General features: G+C 43.3%; 2 protein-coding genes across 4 annotated transcripts in view; one reads left to right on the forward strand and one right to left on the reverse strand.

The window, feature by feature from the left end:
- The window catches only part of TOP2B (DNA topoisomerase II beta), a 58,524-nt gene extending 51,790 nt beyond the window's left edge, over positions 1-6,734 (forward strand). For both annotated transcript variants that reach the window (XM_041734110.1, XM_041734111.1), the window contains exons 32-36: positions 229-308; positions 1,470-1,580; positions 3,634-3,756; positions 5,264-5,358; positions 6,244-6,734. In XM_041734110.1, coding sequence (XP_041590044.1) covers positions 229-308; positions 1,470-1,580; positions 3,634-3,756; positions 5,264-5,358; positions 6,244-6,411 — 577 coding nt within the window. In that variant the 3' untranslated portion in view covers positions 6,412-6,734. The remainder of the gene's footprint in view (positions 1-228; positions 309-1,469; positions 1,581-3,633; positions 3,757-5,263; positions 5,359-6,243) is intronic.
- Positions 6,735-6,781: 47 nt separating this feature from the next.
- The window catches only part of RARB (retinoic acid receptor beta), a 172,918-nt gene continuing 159,250 nt past the window's right edge, over positions 6,782-20,449 (reverse strand). For both annotated transcript variants that reach the window (XM_041734113.1, XM_041734112.1), the window contains exons 6-8: positions 11,137-11,341; positions 10,123-10,281; positions 6,782-8,291 (exon numbers count right to left, since the gene is read on the reverse strand). In XM_041734113.1, the coding sequence (XP_041590047.1) occupies positions 8,095-8,291; positions 10,123-10,281; positions 11,137-11,341 (561 nt within the window). In that variant the 3' untranslated portion in view covers positions 6,782-8,094. The remainder of the gene's footprint in view (positions 8,292-10,122; positions 10,282-11,136; positions 11,342-20,449) is intronic.

Genomic DNA, 20,449 nt, shown 5'->3' on the forward strand with positions numbered 1-20,449 from the left:
CTAGTTTCCATTCTCTTACATTAAATCATTAGTTTTTCTGGTGTCTCTGTGTATGTATGCATTCCTGTGCATATGAGACAGAAAAATAAAGTTTGGTTGACCTGTCTTTACAGTCCTCTCACTGGTTTCTCTTTGTTAATTATAATCCTGCAGTACATATTATATATAATTTACCAAGTTGAAACTGTGTATTTAAATTATATTGTGGTTAATTTTTCTTTCTAATAGAAAATCTTCACATGACAAAAAAAGTCAAGATTTTGGGAATCTCTTCTCATTTCCTTCATACTCTCAGAAGTCAGAAGATGGTACGCTCACTCAGTCTTTTCACCGGTTACTTACTGTACTATCGCTATGGATTTTTTTATGATAGAAAACTTACCTTTGTTTTACATTTTCCTCAACATAATAAGTTTTATTTGCTTTTCCTGAGATGAGTACTTAACTAATTAATCAAAATAGGCATTATGGAACCATTTAGGTGGAAAGGTAGATGTGTGTATGAAGTATATGGATATGGGTGTAGTGTTTTGATAGAGAAAAAGATATGGAAAGAAATTTTGAAGATGAAATTTGATTTTTATGGCAATGTGAATATATATGTGACAGTTTTCTAAAAACTACAAGGGGACTAATATTCAGATTTGCTGTATTAAACTGTAGTAGCTAAAAGACTAAAACCTTCATAGAAACAGATTTAATCAGGGTATATATTTTTTATTCTCTATATTTTTGTGTGTGGAATTTTTAAGGTCAAAACTAGTTAGGCATAATTGTCTTGTATACACCTAACACATATAGGCAGACAGATTTGGTATATGTTCTATGTATATAGACAAGCATTTTTGACAGCATGTCAGAATATTTATATAAAACTATAACATCAAAGTAGACATTTTAACAAACCAAAACAGTTCCAGTTTTGGTTTGACAGGGGGCAGGAGGGAGGGAGAAATGGAGGGAGAAATTGATTAATTAATTGAGTGTAAAAGTAAATTGAAGGTAAGCCTACCTACCTTTTAAATTGATTTTCAATGATTTAAAATTGCTTTTTAAAAGATGAAGTTACTGCTCTCTTAGATTTGACCATTACTGATATTCTTGAAATGGTTAGTAGCATTAGATGTGTAGATACTAAAATAATCACAGTGAGAACTTTTTAATATTCCATTTTAAAATAATATTTTTGAGTTGGTCAGTATGTTTTAAATGATTAGCATTTGGGACTATTAAGAATTTTTATTACTCTATGCAGTTGTATATTGTTTTGTAACAGATTTAACATTTTTGAAATGTAACATTTTTATATTGTTTTCAGCTGTTGATACATTATGGACTATATGATCACAAAGTAGAAATTTATAAGATTAATTATCTAAAGAGAAGCCATTAGTAAATAGAATCAAAGTTTAACTTTTAAGTGATCCTTATAGAATCTCTTAACTGAAAAAAAGCTTTGTAATTTTTAGATTCAGCTAAATTTGATAGCAATGAAGAAGATTCTGCCTCTGTTTTTTCACCGTCATTTGGTCTGAAACAAACAGATAAGGTTCCAAGTAAAACAATAGCTGCTAAAAAGGGTATGTACTTCTATTTGATGTTGTTAAGCATTGCATAAATGATATATAGTTGATATTAAAATAAATTTAATATAACTTAAAACTGCTCTTGGACTTTAGTAGAAAATAGTATAAATGCATATAAGGAGAATCCCTCTTGTTTTCTAACCATATGAGGTAATTATTAAAATGTGCATAAGATATCATTTTAAGGGGGACCTGACTGGCTCAGTGGGTTAAGCATCTGCCTTTGGCTCAGGTCATGATCTCAGAGTCCTGGGGTTGAGCCCCGTGTTGAGCCCCATGTCAGGCATTAGATACAGCAAAACAAAAACAAAAGTCCCTCCTTATTTTGAATTCACGGACCATGGTAAGAAATTAATTAACTACAGAAGCTTCGGTGGCCAACACAGCAGGTGCCCTGCCCATATCCTCTCGCCATACTACTTCAGTACACATTGGCCAGGGACTATATTTCTTTTTGCCTCAGGACTTTTTGTTACTATGTTGGAATGTTCATATTTCCCCACCCCAGCCACCCTTTATCAGTGATTGAGGAAAGCTGGTTTGCAAATATGTTAGTGCTCTTCTCTCAGGTAGGCTAACTCTGGGATGTGTGTTTTACAGTGGCTCAGAGATTGTTCATGATAAGAGATAAGCCCTGAGTGATGAGAGGCTTCTCTCTTCACGTCTCATTTTTGTATCGTTTTTTCACCTCCCAAATAAGTACCTATACTTTGTTTTGGAATTAAATGGGATCTGCTTCTGGGGAACTCAAACTGTAACAGGCCCTACAGCTTCCCTTTATGCATCTTTTTTTAAGTTGTCTTCATGTGAGCACTTATAACCACCCTGAAAACTTGGGAGCCATATCACTTTTTTGAACATATTAACTTGTTTCCTTTATCAAGCTCTTCACTCTTATTTAGAGTTGAGCGTTGACTAAAAAGCTAGCACACTACACCACCTATGCTATTTGGTTGTTTCACCAGTAGTTGAACTAGCCTTGTGTCAGTTGAATGGATGATGCCTGTGTGAAATAGTTGAAGCCCCTAGTCTTCCAAAACTACAGTTCCCACAAAGTACCATTTTTTTTAAAGACTGTATTTATTTATTCATGGGAGACACACAGAGACTCTCTTGGGGGAGCCTGATGCAGGACTTGTTCTTAGGACCCCAGGATCATGACCTGAGCCAAAGGCAGATGCTTAACTGCCGAGCTACCCAGGTGCCCCTCACATTAGTTTTTACTAATCACACAAGTAAAGACTGACTTATCATAGTTTTCACATAGACTTTGTTTTTCAGCTCTATTTACAGTCTATTTTAAAAGCAAAATTCATAAGAACAAAGGCCTTTGGATCTATTGTGCACTTATTTCTTTCCACGTAAAAGTGCCATGTCTAGATTTCAACTTTTGACTGGAAGTGAATCAGCTTCTATTCAGAGTATTTGAGGGTCCCATAAAAATGTTTTTTTTTTCTCTCTAAAATATTTTAGAAGTTAGGACTTCTAACATGTGATTAATACTTGAGTTGTAATTAATGTCCAATAGTTATTTTTCTGTCATGACTATACTGTATCTTTTCTACTGCTTTTTAAAAGTTACTGCTTAGGGCAGCCCCGGTGGTGCAGCGGTTTAGCGCTGCCTGCAGCCCAGGGCATGATCCTGGGGACCCGGGATCGAGTCCCAAGTCGGGCTCTCTGGGTGGTGCTTGCTTCTCCCTCTGCCTGTGTCTCTGCCTCTCTCTGTCTCTATGAATAAATAAAATAAAAAATCTTTAATAAATAAATAAATAAATAAATAAATAAAAGTTATTGCTTAATTCACTTTTATGGCCTTTGTATAAAATAATCTCACTTGAAATATCAAAAGGCAAATTATTCATAATAAAAAGCATTTTGTCATCTATGAGAAATTGTTTGCCTTTTACACTAGCACCAAGTATCATTTTGTTATTTAAGGCTACTCAATTTCATATCAGCAGTAAGAAATTGTATTATAGGATTGATTCACTTGAGTGTAGTTTGTTAGTAAGTATATTGATTTATGAAATGGAAATTTGCTTCATAGGAAAGCCGTCTTCAGATACAGCTGCTAAGCCTAAGAGAACCCCTAAACAGAAGAAAGTAGAAACTATAAACTCTGACTCAGATTCAGAATTTGGCATTCCAAAGAAGACTACACCCCCAAAAGGTGAGGATTATGTTTAACCCTCTAATGTATGCTATGTGGAAAAGAATCTCTTCTACCTACTGAATTTTGGGAGACCAGTTTTGTTTTAAATTGCTTTGCTCTTCAATAAGTAATGTGTCTTAAGAATCAGTGCTGAATTGGAGTTCAGAGGAAGTCTAGCACTTTGTTTTAGAAATTAAGGAATTGAGACTCAAAAAGGTTAAGTAAGCAGTTTGCACCTCTAAGAATGGATCAAAGACCTCCTGCCACAGACTCACTGAAAATAGTTATTAAAGTCAGGTGAGGGTTCCTCACAACTAGAGAGTGACTCTTGTTGGAGCTAGGACTCTGAGACAGGAGCTTTTTGCTCATCTAGGAAATGCAACCACTATACTTAGGGATCTGTAAGGGCAGCAGCATCAGTTCTTCTCCCTGGTACTCCTCTTTGCCCCAGAATCTAGAAAGTCTTCAAAGGTGCTTTTTAAAAACTACATGTAAGGTGTAATTTTTTTTCTAAGAGTAGCTGCTCAACCTTTTTTTCCAACCAACAGATGTTACCATCAGTGTATTTAGGTCTTAAAGTGGTGGTTGGGATAAGGAGATACCTACATGGAAACAAGGGAGAATAGGGGCAAAAAAGAAACAGTGACTGAGGAGATCAGTATGTATGGTATGCATGGTTTGAAACTTTTATACGTTCACAAGTGCCATTTCATTGATTCATTTGATAAATATTCCAAGTGAACTTGGAATATTTAGTTTTTGGTCTTAAGGAATTTTTAAAAGTTGTAGTTTGGTTCCATTTCTCTTTCACTGACATCTGGCATCATTGTAGGATGGAGAAAATTTTGGCACCATTTGCATATTACCTTTCCCTCTTCCTCCTCCAACAAGAGTAAGAGGTTAGGTAGATGGCAACAACAACTGCTGCATGTGCTGCTTCTAAATCTGAGAAAGAACGTGGATTTGACAGATCATTGCATGATTAATGCTGGGAGTTTATTCTAATACTGTGCTCCTTAAAGTGGTTGTTGCTAATATGTGATAAGTAAAATTTAGAGTACACGTTCAAACATATAATTTGTGCTAATAAATATGTATTATTTTTCTAGTAATTCATACTGTATTTTTAAAGGTACTAGCCTATTACACAATTTAGAAACTAAGATTTTTTTTTAAATCACATACAAGTTAAAAAAGCGCTCTTCGAAGACATTTTCTTTTCCTGCCCAAGGACTACATGTTCAAAATGCAAATATTTTCTCTTGTATATCAGGGACTTGGTTATTAAAATTTATCACCAGGACCTTTCAACTAGTTTTAAATGTATTTGTGAAATACTCTTCAGTCATATCAATCCCAGAACTGAAATGATGCTGCCAAAACGTTGCTTCATCATTTATATTTAGAGACCAGGATTGCAGTACTGATTGGGGCATGCCAAAGAAGTGAGGTATAATGTTGTGCCATTTATTTTTTCTATCGCACTTAACCTTGGAGAAAAAAAATCCTTTGTATCATTTTTAAGGTAAAGGCCGAGGGGCAAAGAAAAGGAAAGCATCTGGCTCTGAAAATGAAGGTGATTATAACCCTGGCAGGAAAACATCCAAAACAACAAGCAAGGTAATTAGGAACATCTTTTTAATGCATTGTTTTATGATGATCTATAACTGGCTTAGTTGGCTTATTACTAAAGTGTCTTTTAACAGCTTTAAACCTAGCCTGTCTTATGCATAGGGGGCTTATGGATGGTTAAAGAATTATCCAAGTATAAAACCCATATAATCAGGACTATTTCTTGGATAAAACTATGGGCATAAATTAGCCTACTTAATTAAGAGTATTCTATTTCACCCAGTGAGCCATAGAACTTATATGCTACCTGTCTGAAATAATATTTTCCAGACCAAATAAAGGCTATTTCTTTTTAACTTGGATTTATTTAACTAGGGCTAACTTTTTTTTTTTTTTTGGACTATGGCTAATTTTGACAGTCTGACCTTTCTCCAGAAGCACACAATCTTTTTAAGGTAAAAGAAAAATATCAGGTGTCCCTCTTTTTTCTCTCTTTGTATTAGAACTTAAAAATACAAACATAGATGATTTCAGCTTTATGCTGCTTTCCATCTTGATTTCGTGCCTCTGGTCCATCTTGGTTACTCTTCTCTGCATTTTTATAGAGTGCAGTCCATACTGTGCATAAGTCTTGTTTTTCCTTTCATTAATTTCTAGGTACTTACAAATGAGTACTTTTTACTAATCTGGGCACTTTGTCTATTTGCTTGGCGATATAGAAGTTCAGAACAAACAGAGCACCAGGGTGGCAGATTATTAGACTTATTTTTACAAAGCGGAAAAAGGATTAGGTAGCTGGTCTTACACTTAAGTCAGCATTACAATTCTGATTTTAGAAACCTCATCATTTACAGTATTTCTCGAGTGTAAGGAATAATTCTATTTTAACTTGGATATTTTTAAATCTTTTTTTTTTTTTTTCAACCTGTCTAGAAACCGAAGAAAACATCTTTTGATCAGGATTCAGATGTGGACATCTTCCCATCAGACTTCACTTCTGAACCACCTTCTCTGCCACGGACCGGTAGGGCTAGGAAAGAAGTAAAATATTTTGCAGAGTCTGATGAAGAAGAAGATGTTGATTTTGCAATGTTTAATTAAGTGCCCAAAGAGCACAAACATTTTTCAACAGATAAATTGTGTTGTCCTTTTGTCTTTTCTGTCTCAGACTTTTGTACATCTGGCTTATTTTAATGTGATGATGTAATTGATGGTTTTTTATTATTGTGGTAGGCCTTTTAACATTTTGTTCTTACACATACAGTTTTATGCTCTTTTTTACTCATTGAAATGTCATGTACTGTCTGATTGGCTTGTAGAATTGTTATAGACTGCCGTGCATTAGCACAGATTTTAATTGTCATGGTTGCAGACTACAGACCTGCTTTTTGAAATGAAATTTAAACATTAAAAATGGAACTGTGTACTCGGTGTCTTTACTAAAGATGAAAGTGTAGTAAAATCTCCCATACACTTTTAAAATAAATATATTTTATTCTTTGCCAGGAGACTCCATGGAAAAAGGTAAACAGTATATGAACATAGAAAGCATTGTTAAACAATCTCAATGTACAAACAGAGCCAGTGAAAGTACATCACAGACTTGCTAATATATCAAAAAAAAAAAAAAATTCCACTAGTGCTTAAATGAGAACTAAGAAACTGACACTTGTATCTGTTAACCACTCTACCACAGCTTTCACTCTGCTTCATAGTGATTGAACAAGGTCGAAGGATGCAGATTCTCTGTCCATGCCTTTGGGAGTCCATATTTTAGCCCCTGGGCGTCAGGGAGGCTGGAAGAAAACCCTCAATACCAGGCACGAATCAGAAAGGACACTGGAGTTACATGGTGTAGGTGGTAGACCAGTCTAATTATCCCATGAATTATCCCATGAAATTTCCCTAATGGCTTGTGACTAGGTAAACAAAAAACTTATTAACACTGAAAAGTGTTTCTGCCTTGGAGGCTACCATTACTGTAAAAATGTATTTTTTTTAATTGTGTAGCTATGTCATTAATAAACCACTGTTAAAGTGACATTAACAATTGAACAAATGACATCTGATTAACTGAACTGGCAGTTACACGGATACAGAATTCTCTTCTGCTAGTGCAGTGAATTTGTATCTTTTTACTGGGCAACATGAAATAGACGCAATTTGAGAGCGTCAAAAAGAGCAAGGACAAGCTTCCATACTAACTAAATTAGAATTATCTCTAGCTTTATCTTGTCATACTGTACAACAGTCCCCTTTCCTTACCTTGATGTTCTGATTGCTCTGTGAAAGCAAGACAGTTTTTTTTTTTTTTTTTTGAGCCTTTCTGAGCTGGACACGTACAGTAGTCTGTTTCACAACCTTGGTGTCTTGGTTATTCTGAGTATGCAAGGCAAAAGGAAAGCACCAAACATACAGTATAGAAAGAACAGAGCCATACTTCTGTATGTACAAAGTCTTCAGAAACTTAACCAGGGTAAATCATTTCGACTGGGTCTTTGCCATGCAATCTTGAGTGTTCAAAGAGGAAAATAGAAGCTTTTAACTAGTTTCTGGTTGCATGAAATGGCTGATTTTTAGAATTTAAAAAGTCTGTACTTCTAGGTAAGTTAGACAGTGAGGAGTATATATTGATACATATGAAAACTTCTTGGTCCTTCTTGAGTTTTAATATATTTTCAGTCCAAAAACTAAGCAGCAGTAAAAATGTTTTTTTTTTTTTCTTGCGTTTTAAGTCCTGGAACTGAAAGTCTTGGGGAATGTTTGAAGTAGCTGGAAAGTGTCTTATTGCACCAGTGGTGACTGACTGACACCGCTGTTTTCCACTGAGCTAGGTGAGATGCTGGGACTATGCTCCGCTGGGTTCCCACTTGAACTTGGGGTCAAGGGTTCATGTCCTTCAGAATTCTCCAGCATTTCCTGAATGAGAGGTGGCATTGATCCAGGAATTTCCATTTTCAAGGTAATTACACGTTCTGCACCTTTTAAAGAGAGATAATAGAAATCTGGTAGAGATAAGGAGTTAAGCTGAATAATGAGGGATTGTCTTCCATTTACTTTAACAAAGGTGTAAACTGTGCCACCAGTGGCCGTCCTGACTTTACAACATTTAAGTAAAGTAGTCTTACTTCATGTGTAGGAAAGCAGCACAGATATGGCAACTTGCTTAAATTTGAGGATATTCCATGCCTGAGTCTGTTTTAGGCAAGGTTAGCAGTATATATTTACTTAACATAATCTACAAAAAGAAGTTCCTGATAAAAGACCAGAAAGAGCCTATCTTAAAACGAGATCGTTGTAAAGGATACCAGTTACCCACGAATGAAGGAAGTGACTTAAGTAATGAATGTGTAGTGATTGATTATCAAGTTGATGTAGCTCGGCACTGTCCAGCACAGGAGGCACCAGCTACATGTGGCGATTTAAATTTAAATTCGTTAAATTAAATACAATTAGGAAAAACAGTGCCTCAATTGCATTAGCCACTTTTTAAGTGCTTGAGAGTCAAGTTGTGGCTAGTGGCTACTTGTATTGGACAATGCAGATTACAGAATATTTCCATAATCACAGTAAATTCTATTAGCACTGGTCTAGCTAGATATAGAGAATGACAGTATTAAGTTAAACAGCCTCATTGTTTTTAAAATCATCATAATTATAATGGCCAAGCACTGGTATCTGCTGTTTGCAGATACTCTTAATCCCATGTTAGGGATGAACTCAGAATGGCTCACTGAGGAAATCTCTTAGAAGTAGCTCAAGAACGGAGACTCCTTGTCAAGCAAGTTCACTATGTTTTTAAAGCACTTTCTGAGATGTAGAGTTTGTTCCCTGGCTCAGCGAGATCTTCAGGGACAGAGCATGCTAATGGGGAAGGAGAATGACAACAGCACACTCGGTACCAGGGATGGCTGCTGAGTTTTCTCTCTACACAGAAAAGCCCTAACGCTAGCACTCAACTGTCATATGGCTCTAGGCACTCCTGTAATTGCTTGAGTTGCCACACAAACTAAAAATCACTAGGCAGGGGATATTTATACCTTGCAGGACGGCAAGAATTCCTTTGCTGAGAAATGTGCAGAAGCAAATTTGCCTATACACAAGAGAGCAATGCAACATTGATTGAGAGAGAAACTTCCCCAATAACTGTTGCCCTAATTACTATTCATTTTCTGAGGTTTGGATGGTCAGAAAAAAATTCAGTCAAGTTTATATCTACCAGAGCATATGTGGAAAGGAATGAAATGGATAAAACTATGAAATTAAAAAGCCTGTCAATATATAGTATGTTCTCTTGAAAATACTTTTTTCTAGTGGCTCCCTGGGTGGCTCAGTCAGTAAAATGTCCTGTCTGACTCTCAGTTTCAACTCAGGTCATGATCTCAGGGTTCTTGCAATCCAGCCCTCAGTAGGGCTTGGCGCTCAGCAGGGAGTCTGCTTGCAATTCTCTTCCTTCCTCTGCCCCTCCCTATTGCCTTGCACTCGTGGGCGTGCATACTCTAAAATAAATGAATCTTTTTTTTTTAAAAAACAAAACAAAACAAAAACAGTTTTTCTGTTCATGTAGTCACCTGAATTATAAATTCCTAATCGATTAAGATCATTGAGTAGGGTAAGATACAAGGTTTTTTAAAGGGTGGACACTATTCATTTTGATTTCCATGAGAAATGAGTTCCAGACTAACAACAAATAAGCTATTATCAAACATCCCGAATGAAAATGTCGAGTTTAAAAAAACAAGTCAGAAAAAAAACAAACAAAAAACAAGTCAGGAACACTTCGTAAATACCATATAGGCTCTGAAGACATACCTTTAGCACTGATGCTGCGGAGATCTGTGATTTTCATTAAGATCTTTGGAAACATGTGAGGCTTGCTGGGTCGTCTCTTTCTGATATAAATTTTTAGTGCTTCCAGCAGTGGTTCCTGTAGCTTATCTACTTTTGTTGGTTCCTCAAGGTCCTGGCGGTCTAGTTTGCAGGAATAAAGTATTAAACAATTAGTATCAGGACAGAGAGAGTTACATGCTTACCAGGCAAAAGGGCTGCCACTCATTTCCCTTTCTTGTTTCCTTGGTCCTCATATATTATGATTTTATTAATTTGATGATCCAAACACATATACAGGTTTGAAGATACATATGCGACTGCTTTAAGCAGTGATACTTGAAAATGTCCCTCTTGCTGGTCAAAAGCACATTTTGATGCCTGGTAGCTTTTGTTCCAGGGAGACCATTACTTCTCGTGACCAGGAGGTGTCACTACTGAACTGAATTCAAACGAACTTCAAGCAGCCGCCTGGTTAGAAAGGCAAGGTAAAAGGGCCCCGTAATTAAAGCCATTACTTTTTAACCACTTACAAGTCAACCTCCTGTGAGCCAGGAGGGGTCAGTACAAAGAAGAAAGCCATATTTTATCCGAGTCCTTCCAGGGCTGGGGGTGGGGTGGGGGCCAGACAACCCAGTGACTTGTAGTTCAGCCACTAAATTCGCAAACAGAATAGCATATGGCAGTCCCTTACTTATCATTAAAATATCCTTAGGCAATTTATTTTACAACAGTCTGATCCTGCTTGGAAAAAATTACTGGTGGCAACTGGAGAAATAGCATTTTGGTATTTCAGAGCAAAAGGATCCCAAATAGCTTTATTTAATGTACAAAGATACAGAAAGATGCAACAAACCCCAAACATGCATGCCTGGCTGTTTATTCACGTGTCTTTTTCCATGCAAAAGAACTCCAAAATGGAGATAGGAATTCCCCATAAATTATAAGTGTAAGCTGTTTTTGATGGAATCTCATGAAGGTTTTCTAGGTGGTTGGTACCTCCACAGATTAAGCAGATGGCACTGAGAAGGCCTGTTTCTGTGTCATCCATTTCCAAAGGCAGGAGCTGGTTGGCAAAGGTGAACACAAGGTCAGTCAGAGGACCAAATCCAGCATTGTGCATCTGAGTTCGATTTAGGGTAAGGCCATCTGAAAAAGTCATGGTGTCTTGTTCTGGGGTATACCTGGTGCAAATTCTAAGAATCTGGAAGGGAAAAAACAAACAAACCATATTTGATGGGGTCATGAAAGCCAGCCTGTCCTTACAGCATCAACCAGATCTAGGCAGGAAATAACACTGAAGATTTCCAAGAAGCTCTTGCATCCCATGAGGCACACTGCCCTCCTGCCCTCTTTGAACGTGGAATGTCTTCAGCCCTTTCATTAAAAGACTGTCAAACATGGGCTAAACTTTATTTAGGGAATAATAAATAGCACACAAGAAATTGTGAGAAATATCTGTGCTGAAAGTAATTCATTTGACTCAAGTAAACATTTACTGAGTACCTACTTATGTCCCAGGCACTGTGCCAGGTGCTGGGGATAGAAAGAAAAGTATTTTTTTTCTTAAGAGCTTATAGTCTACAAAAAGAAAAAAAAGCAATATCTACCATTTATTAAATGCCTAGTATATGTCAAGTGTTATACATGGCCTACGTTCAAGCTTTCAAACACTTCAGTAAAGTGAATGTTACTCTTATTTTACAGATGAGGGACTGAAGCTCAGAAAGGTTAAGCCACATGCCCAATGTCACACAGTTAACGTGAGGCTGGATTTGATTCAAACCCAGGTGAGGGGGATCCCTGGGTGGCGCAGCGGTTCGGCGCCTGCCTTTGGCCCAGGGCGCGATCCTGGAGACCCGGGATCGAATCCCACATCGGGCTCCCGGTGCATGGAGCCTGCTTCTCCCTCTGCCTGTGTCTCTGCCTCTCTCTCTCTCTGTGACTATCATAAAAAAAAAAAAAAAAAAAAAAAAAAAAAAAACCCAGGTGAGGCTCCCTGACCCCACAGTTCACAGACTACTAGAATACAAGCAGCACAAAGGGAACTGCAAAGTGCTTGGGCATTTGGGAGGAGGAAAGCTCTGACACAGCCAGGAGGATCTCAAGGGCAGATTCACAAAGAGGCAGCATTTCAATTAAGCCCAGAAATATGGTGGGGATTTCTGTTAAGTGAGAAGCCTGGGTCATGAGACCGTGATCTTCCAATGCCACCTGGCATGCCCTTGATTTAAAACTCTGACACACCTGCTGCCAGGAAGTTGCCTGCTTGGTGCTCTAGACCTTCGGGCCTTGCTCAGCATGGTAAACTCCAAAATGCCTTGTGTATATATATAGTCAAGCCAGCTGGTATTCCCACTGCCCTATCAGTCCACACTGCTGGCAAGGAGCTCCATGTAATCCAGAGCACTCATCCACCCAGAAGCTTATTTCTGTACCAACCACGATGAGGGGCCTTTCTGCCAGCCAGGTTTCTTCTACATTTGACTTTTCCCTCTAAAAAAAGCCTCAGAGCTGCATGAAACACAGACAGAAATTTATTCCATCTGGACAGGAGTGAATAACCCAATAGGCTGAGGTAGCGGAGTGTTCTTTCCAGATGCTAGTGCTCAGTTTGGGTGTTGTCGCCATGAATGTCCACCTTTGTGTCAACATAGAGGACGACAGATGTGATCAGAAGGGTCTGCGATTTTCTTGTGACCCGGCCATATGCGGAGGGGGTGGCTCTCTGACAGAGCCACAGGACTCCCAGCTAAGATGGAAGTCCCTGTAGAAGAGCCCCCTCTCCACTCCATATTCCCACCAGGACTCCTAAAGCAAGAACCAGGTCAAGTTTTTCAGTGCCAGGGGTTTTAGGGCAAGGACATTTCCCGTGCAGAAGACCATCCTATCTGATTGGCTAAGTTACCACATTATCTGGGGGACAGGGCTGTCATGCTGGAAAAGTCGCGTGCTCTCTGAACCTCCAAGACAGTGGGCTAGGAGCCAGCCCTCCTCTTACATTCAGGACTCCAGTGTGAACTTGGAGAGCATTAGGACACCCTGTAAAGTGAGGGCATGGGACATCGGCTGATTAAAAAAACAAAACAAACAAAAAAAACCCAGCCCGACTCCAATGTCTTCTTGGTCAGAAGAACATCTGAGAGGAGAAGGGTGAATGATTCACACTCCCACCTCTAATGGGTAATAGCTAATGTTTTTTGATCATGCTAGGTGCTGTGCTAAGTGTTCTAACATATTAATTCTATCAACTCATATGTTAGGTACTACTGTTATCCCATTTTACAGATAGGGAAACAAATGCCATAAGCTTGTCCTAGATCACATAACCATTAGGTGGCATGATTGCTTCAGGCAATCTGTCCCTAGCACTTAGCACTCCACTCCACTGTGCTCTTAACCTCTGCTTCACAGCTGCCTCCTCCCCCTTCCCACCACTCTGCACACTCAGCTGCCTATGGTGAAAGGACATCTAGCCTAGCATTAATTTGGAGGTTAACCTCAGTTGTCTCCTTGGCTGGGTGCCTCTGTGCAGTGCACATCCTGAACAGTTATTCATGGTGACCTACCTGGTATATAGGAGTGCATGGCCAGCAGCTTGGAAATGGAAAATTTTGCAAACTTCACTTTAACTTAACATTCTTATCATGTGATCAAGTGGCACAGTGAACTGGAAAGCAACTGAATGTGAGTAGTTACTAAAACATTACAAAGATTCCTCTTCAGTGGATGGGTGGCCATTTTTGCCTCCCAGATATTTGCCTAGGGACCTCTCTGAGCCAGTCCAGCCATTTCCTCTGGGTCCCCGAGTGGCTGACCTGTTGTACTTCATCTTGGTAGCTAAGGAGCTTGTACAAAGCCATTCCCAATGTCAGAGCAGCAAAGGAACCAACAGGTGATAAACCTTACTTCCCCAGAAAACCACAGGAGCTGAAGTACAGTGTCCAAGATCACCCAAGTAATGGTGCCAGGACAGAACACAGGACTCCTAGCCCCCAGCCCGTGTTCCCCTCCACCCGCTGGAGGATCATGGGGAAATATGCCTGCCTGGGGAGGTGTCACGGGACGGGCAGAGTCAGATGCTCAGTATTTATGGGCTCAAAATCCCCAGACACATTTCCAGTTTGGAATCAAATAGGTACTAAATAAGTCTTTGCAGCTGCAGCACGCTGCCAAGAAGTGAGTGCACTAGATCTGTCCCTGCAAGAATGAAAGAAACCAGGATTTGCTGGAAAGGAACAGAAGACCAAGATTTAGGCATTTGCAAGCTGTCAACAGCTCACTTAGAAACCCAAGTCCGAACAGGAACGCACAAATGTCTCTTTTGAACGATTCTATTCTGAAGGGTGCCCCTCCTCAAAAGTCGGAAAACATTTGGATTCTAATGAAGCATTTAAACTATGTTCTGTTGTCTCTCTCCCTCGAAAGTTCAAAACCAAAACCAAGTATTAATGGGCTGTCCAGAGAGGAAGGCACATGGCGTGAGATGGGAGAATGGTCAATGTCTTCTTTTATCAGGGGAGCCTGCACTCCCACCCTGCCCTGGCTGGGCCCAGTGGGCGGCAGGCGTCCCCCTCGAGGTTTGTGGCTGGGCCTGCCGCTGGACAGGAACCAAGGAGTTTCATTCCGTGAAAGTCAGACACCAGCGGCAACTACCAAATGCCTCACCAGTATTAAAACGCCCTTTGTTTGAAACAGGGGCTTCTCATCTGCACAGGGGAGCATGCACGCCCCACGAGGGGGTATCAACAGTCCAGGCGAGGCTGACTTCCCCAAGGAGGGCCCCGTTGGGCGGCACAGGGCTCTGCTGATGGGCAAACCTGATGCTCCTCAGAGTGAGAAGGACCCGCAGCCTTCCTGCCTTCAGCAAGGACAGCTGAGTATCGTACTACGGCTTTGGGGTGCCCTCTGGGAGCAGACCGCCTGAGACTGGAGCCCTGGGAGGACCCGAGCATGTGGGATCCCAGGAACAGAGACCTGTCCCCTTTGCTCCTTGTCCCTGGGGCCACTCTGATCCAAGCCACCATCACGTCTCCTCTGGTGAGGGCCTCTGGTCCTGCTCCTACAGCGGAGCATGCTGTTCAAAATCTCCATCACCGGGGACCTCGCTCTTGCTAAAACCCCTCCAGTGGCTTCGAGCTGCCTTAGATCCGTAACATCCAAACTTCTTCCCACAGCAGCCTCCACGGCCTCCACCTATCCCGTCACCGCTCCTCCTTTCCTCTTGCTCCTTAACTTCTGGCCATGTCGGTCTTTCTGAATCTCTAGTAACTCAGCGCCGCAGCAAAGCATATTTGCACTTGCTGTTCCCTCTGCCTTTGATGCTTTGCCCTTGATCTTCATGATTCTTCCTCTCAGAGCTCAGTTCAAATGTCACCTCCTCAGAAAGCACAGTGAACACACTTCCTAAAACCTACTGTTTTCTACCCTATCACCCGATTTTTTAAAAAATATGCAATAAAATGGTTTTAAAACGAGGTTACATATAGCATGTACAGTGGTTTTAGAATATGCCTCTGAATTCTTTGCTACTACTCCCTGTAAGGAGTAAAGTTTCATTCCCCTCCCCTTGAGTGTGGGCAGGACCCAGTGACTGGATTCTAACACAGAATCCAGGGGAAGCAACAGGTGTGACTCTGGAGAGTAAGTCACAGGAGGTGAAGCACCGTGGACTCCTCCTTGTTGGCTCTCTAAAATCTCATTTTGGGGAAAGCCGGTTGACACATCATGAGGACACTCAAGCAGCCCCATGGAAAGGTCCATGTGGCAAGAAACTGAGCCCTCCTACCAGTAACCAGCTTTCGCTTGCCAGGCACCTGTGAGGAGCCACCCTGGAAACAGCCCTTCTATCCTAATAAGCCTTCAGAGGATGAAGCCCTGGCCGTGCAAACTTTTCAGCAACCCTGATCCACAAGCACCGGGCTAAGTCACTTCCTAAGCCACGGGGACCCTGCAAGATAGTAACACTTACTGTTTAACGCTGCTAAGTTTCGTGGCAACTTGATATACAGCCACAGATTAGGAGCACAACGTATTGGCCTTGAGCTGTGCACATGGCTCAAGTGTACAGCTGACTGCATTTTGCCCTAAGCCTACACCTGTGTAACTACTACTCAGATCAAGACACCAAGACTTCCAGCTCTTACAGGCTCCCTTGACCCCTCCTGATCCAATCCCCTCCCCCAGATAACCATTATTTTGACCTCGATTCCTGCCGATTAGTTTTACCCGTTCTTGCACTTGAGGTCAATGCAATCACACGGTATATTCTCTCCTGTGTCTGGCCTTTATGTACTCTGTGTCCTATCCGAGATTCCCCGCGGGGGTGCATAGAGCCATGGTACTTTTTCATGGCTGGGTAGTATTCCGGGCTGCCCACGGCCTGCTTTGCTTTCTGCTGGGCGCCGTCACTCTCTGAGCCTGCTGACCACTGCTCCTCTAGGAGAGGAGCCGGAGCCTGCTCTTCATCGGCCTCGCTCCCTGCGGTATCTCTAGCATCTAGGGCAATGTAGTCCACACAGCAGGTGGCTAATGAATATCTGTTCAATTATTAATGAGACGGGTTCCCTCATCAGAATCTCTCCCACCTCGTAGCAACCAGGGATTTCAGAGTTTCTAAGCAAAGGAGAAAAGCTCAAATTGCTCACGCATCTCAGTCCGTGCACTAATTGTATTTGGCAACTTCGTGGGCAGATCCTGATCTGATGTGACTATCCTCCAGCGCTTGTGGGAATGTTGAAGTGGTGACAGTAACAACAGTAACACATACAGAGCTTCACGTGGCTGTCTTCCCTGGCGGTGCGGAGCACCTATGATGCTGAGCTCATTGGAACAAAACGTTGTCCCCCGTGGGACCTGCCGCCAGCCTGCCTTCCCTGGGGAGGGAACGCGCGTGCTGGGAGCAGGACCTCCTTGTACTGCCATTGCTCCCTAGACTGGGACTCTAGGGGCTGTCATTTTAACATGTTAAGAGAAATGTGGGGAATTAAATCTAATAATATATTTTATTTAACGCAACATATTCAAAATATTTTTGTTGCAATCTGTAATCCATATAAAAGGTCTTTAAGGAGAGCAGCCCCGGTGGTGCAGCGGTTTAGCGCCGCCTACAGCCCAGGGTGTGATCCTGGAGACCCTGGATCGAGTCCCATGTCAGGCTCTGCATGGAGCCTGCTTCTCCCTCTTCCTGTGTCTCTGCCTCTCTCTCTCTCTCTCTGTGTCTCTATGAATAAATAAATACAAATATTTTTTTTAAAAAAGGTCTTTAAGGAGATCTCTGAGATGTTTAAATACTAAGTGCTTGAAAGTTTTATTTATTTTACAATTAGAGCATTTCAAACCAGCCACATTTCGGGCACTCAACATCTGCAGGTGGCTGTGGCTCCTGTACCGGACAGCACGCTCCAGCCTGTGTGTGTGTGGGGGTCCATGTGCTTGGTACCCAAGAGCTCATGGGGACAGTCTGACCTTACTCGTTCCTGATACTGGTGATGACTGCTAATTTAAAGAGCACTTACTACCTGCTGTTAACCTGAAAAATTATCCCAACAGCCTTACGAGGGAGGAGCACTATTCTACCCATTGCACTGAGCAGTAACTGAGGCTTAGAGGGGACACATTACCTCCCCAGTTCATAGAGCTTCTGTAGGGCAGAGCTGGGATTTGAAGCCAGGGAGTCTGGCTGCAGAGCCCGCACCCTTAACCACCACACTGCCTGCCTCCTGCTGACTTCCAGCGACAGCCAGGCAATCACTGCCCCCAGGCGTGAGAAAGCTGAGTTTCAGAGAGACACAGGACCTCCTCACGATGGCACGGGGGGGCCACGGCGACGCTGGAGCCAGAACTCAGGCTGTGGGCTCCGAGGCCGAGGCCTGCTCCTCTTCAGGCTGGGTCTTGTCACTACTGAGCTTCTGGAAGGGAAGGACAGGTTCATGTGGGAACGGCCCTCCGCGGCTGCAGAGCCACACGGTCCCCGGGACCTCAGGAGCCGCATATCATGTTTCGAAGTCACACAGGGCAGCCACTTCTGCCTCACCAGAGCAAGGCGTTGCTGCCGCTGGTGTGGGGACGTCTCCTCAGGGCAGCCGGAGCGGCGGGCAGCAGAACCCAGGAAGGCCCCGAGTGACCCCCGCGCAGGCCTCCTGCTCGCACCCGCCCAGATGCAGCACTCAGAAGGGGCTCAGATTCTGGAATTCCAGCTGTGATCTCTCACTCGTTCGCTCACGCATTCACCCCTACGGCGAGGACTGGGTGTCCGGTCAGGAAGGGCTGTTCTGAAGAGGCGGCCTTTCCGCCGAGATGAAGAGCTGGCCAGGAGGAAGGTGGAGGGAGGGCACCCAGACACAAGGGAGCCCCGTCGGGCCTCCTGGGCCTCTGGCTCCCACTTGGGCTGTGGCTGCCTCATCCGCAAGACGGAAGAGGGACGCGCCCAGGCACCGCGTGGGTGCCTCCTTCCCCCAGCCAGGTTTGGCTCACGCCGCGCGAGCGGGCACGTGAATGGCAGACACAGAAGCCCGCCTGCGGCGCACCTCCAGCCGAGCCCGTGACTCGGGCGCTGAGGATGAAAAGCCGGCGGCATCTCGAGCCACGTCCTCTGGGGCCCAGGCCCTCCTCGCCTCCAGGGCACGCTCGCACTCTTGGTGTCCTTTGGCTCAGGTCTCTTCCGAGGTCACCTGCTTCCCCGACCACACTCCAGAGAGCAGCCCAGGCCCACCTGAGTCACGCTCTTGGGCTGGATCGTGCCCCTGTTGTCCTCGGTGGCCGCAGACCCTGCCTCGGTGGCCTCCGTGAGGGCGGGGACCCTGGCCGTCCTGCTGGCTGCCAAGCCGTCAGAGCCTGGAACAGTGCCCGGCGCACCGCGGGCCCTCGGCGAACTTTGTAACAGGGAGAGAGCAAAGGGGGTGCGCAGGGAGGTGCAGGGGACACGGACAGAAGGTCAGACAGCCCCAGGGTTTGTTTTAAAGGATTTTTTAGTTGAGAGAGACTTGACCCTAATTACCCACAGAGAAGAGGAGTTGAGAGGGAGGAGGAGAGGAAACAGGACAGGGAAGGTGAGGGCGGGGAAGGCAGGAGAACAAGGGCACAGAGCACAGGCGAGGAGTGCTCTCGGGGGAACGGACGCAAACTTCTACACACAATGGTTTGGGAGATTTGGCCCCTCCTACGAGGGACCCTTTGGTGACTCGACCCTCATGGGAGACGGTGATGCTCAGGGCCAGGTCCCAGCTCTGCCGGAGGCCTGGCTGCGGACTCCACACCAGAGGGTGCCCACCGGCGGCCGCCAGGACCGGAAATCCCTCTGGAGGCTGGGTGGCAGGGAGCACAGACTCAGGGCAGGCGCTCCCACCTCGTGATCATAAACCAACCCAGGGCCCGCGCCGCCCGTGACGTGCCATCACAGCGCCGGCCCCCGCAGGCAGCCCTGACTCAGGCCACACACAGCACGACGCGTGGGTGGCTGTGAGTGTGTGGTGCCAGGCCAGAGCTGTCGACCCTTGGGACGCCGGCAACTTTCCTTTCTGGGGGTGGGCAACAGCTTCAGCCTGTGTCTGTCTGTCCTGGTCTTTCTGTCTCGCTCCATCCATACATCAATGGCCTCGATAAGAAGATTCTTCTAAATGGCTCAGCCAGCTGACATTCTCATCCGAAAGATGCTCTTTGAAGTCGTGCATTTCTCAGGCTCTTGTGATTAATTGCCTCTGCTACAAATTCTTGGAAATGAGCTCTTATCTGGGGCCAAATAAGTACGCCTTCTGCTTCGTCTCATATGACTGGAGGTCTCTGCCCTGCCCTGAATTGAGGTTTTTCCTTCTGTGTCTACTGCATCCCAACCCCAGCCCCTCAAGCCTGGGAAGCCAAGAAGGAGTGGTTGAAAGAGTTTCCTGAGTCCTGCCACAGGGGCTGGAATTGTCCCCACACGCTCATGACAGCTTTCCTCCTGATTTCAGCACCACTGACCGAGCATCGCATCTACTACATGGTCCATGCTCATACCCACGACTATATTTACGCACATTTAAAGAGTTCCAGCATTCACCTGACCCAGGTGACTGACCCCGTCTCTAGCTCCTCATCTGTAAACTGGGCTGAATCTCCATATCCAGCCAGGCTCACTGAGTTGTGTGAGGCTCAAATGAGCTGAGGTTTAGAGAAGCTATAGAATGCAGGTAGGTGATAAGTGAAAGCGGCTGTAAGCTTTCATTTTTTCTGAATGTCCCTAGGTTCATCCCAGACCGTCTGATTTTATGAGATGAAAAAATACTATATATACTCTCAGGATCCCTGGCACTTGTAGGTTACTGAGTAACCATTA

Source organism: Vulpes lagopus, chromosome 19 (genome assembly GCF_018345385.1).
Source record: "Vulpes lagopus strain Blue_001 chromosome 19, ASM1834538v1, whole genome shotgun sequence".
NCBI classification, from domain to species: Eukaryota; Metazoa; Chordata; class Mammalia; order Carnivora; family Canidae; genus Vulpes; species Vulpes lagopus.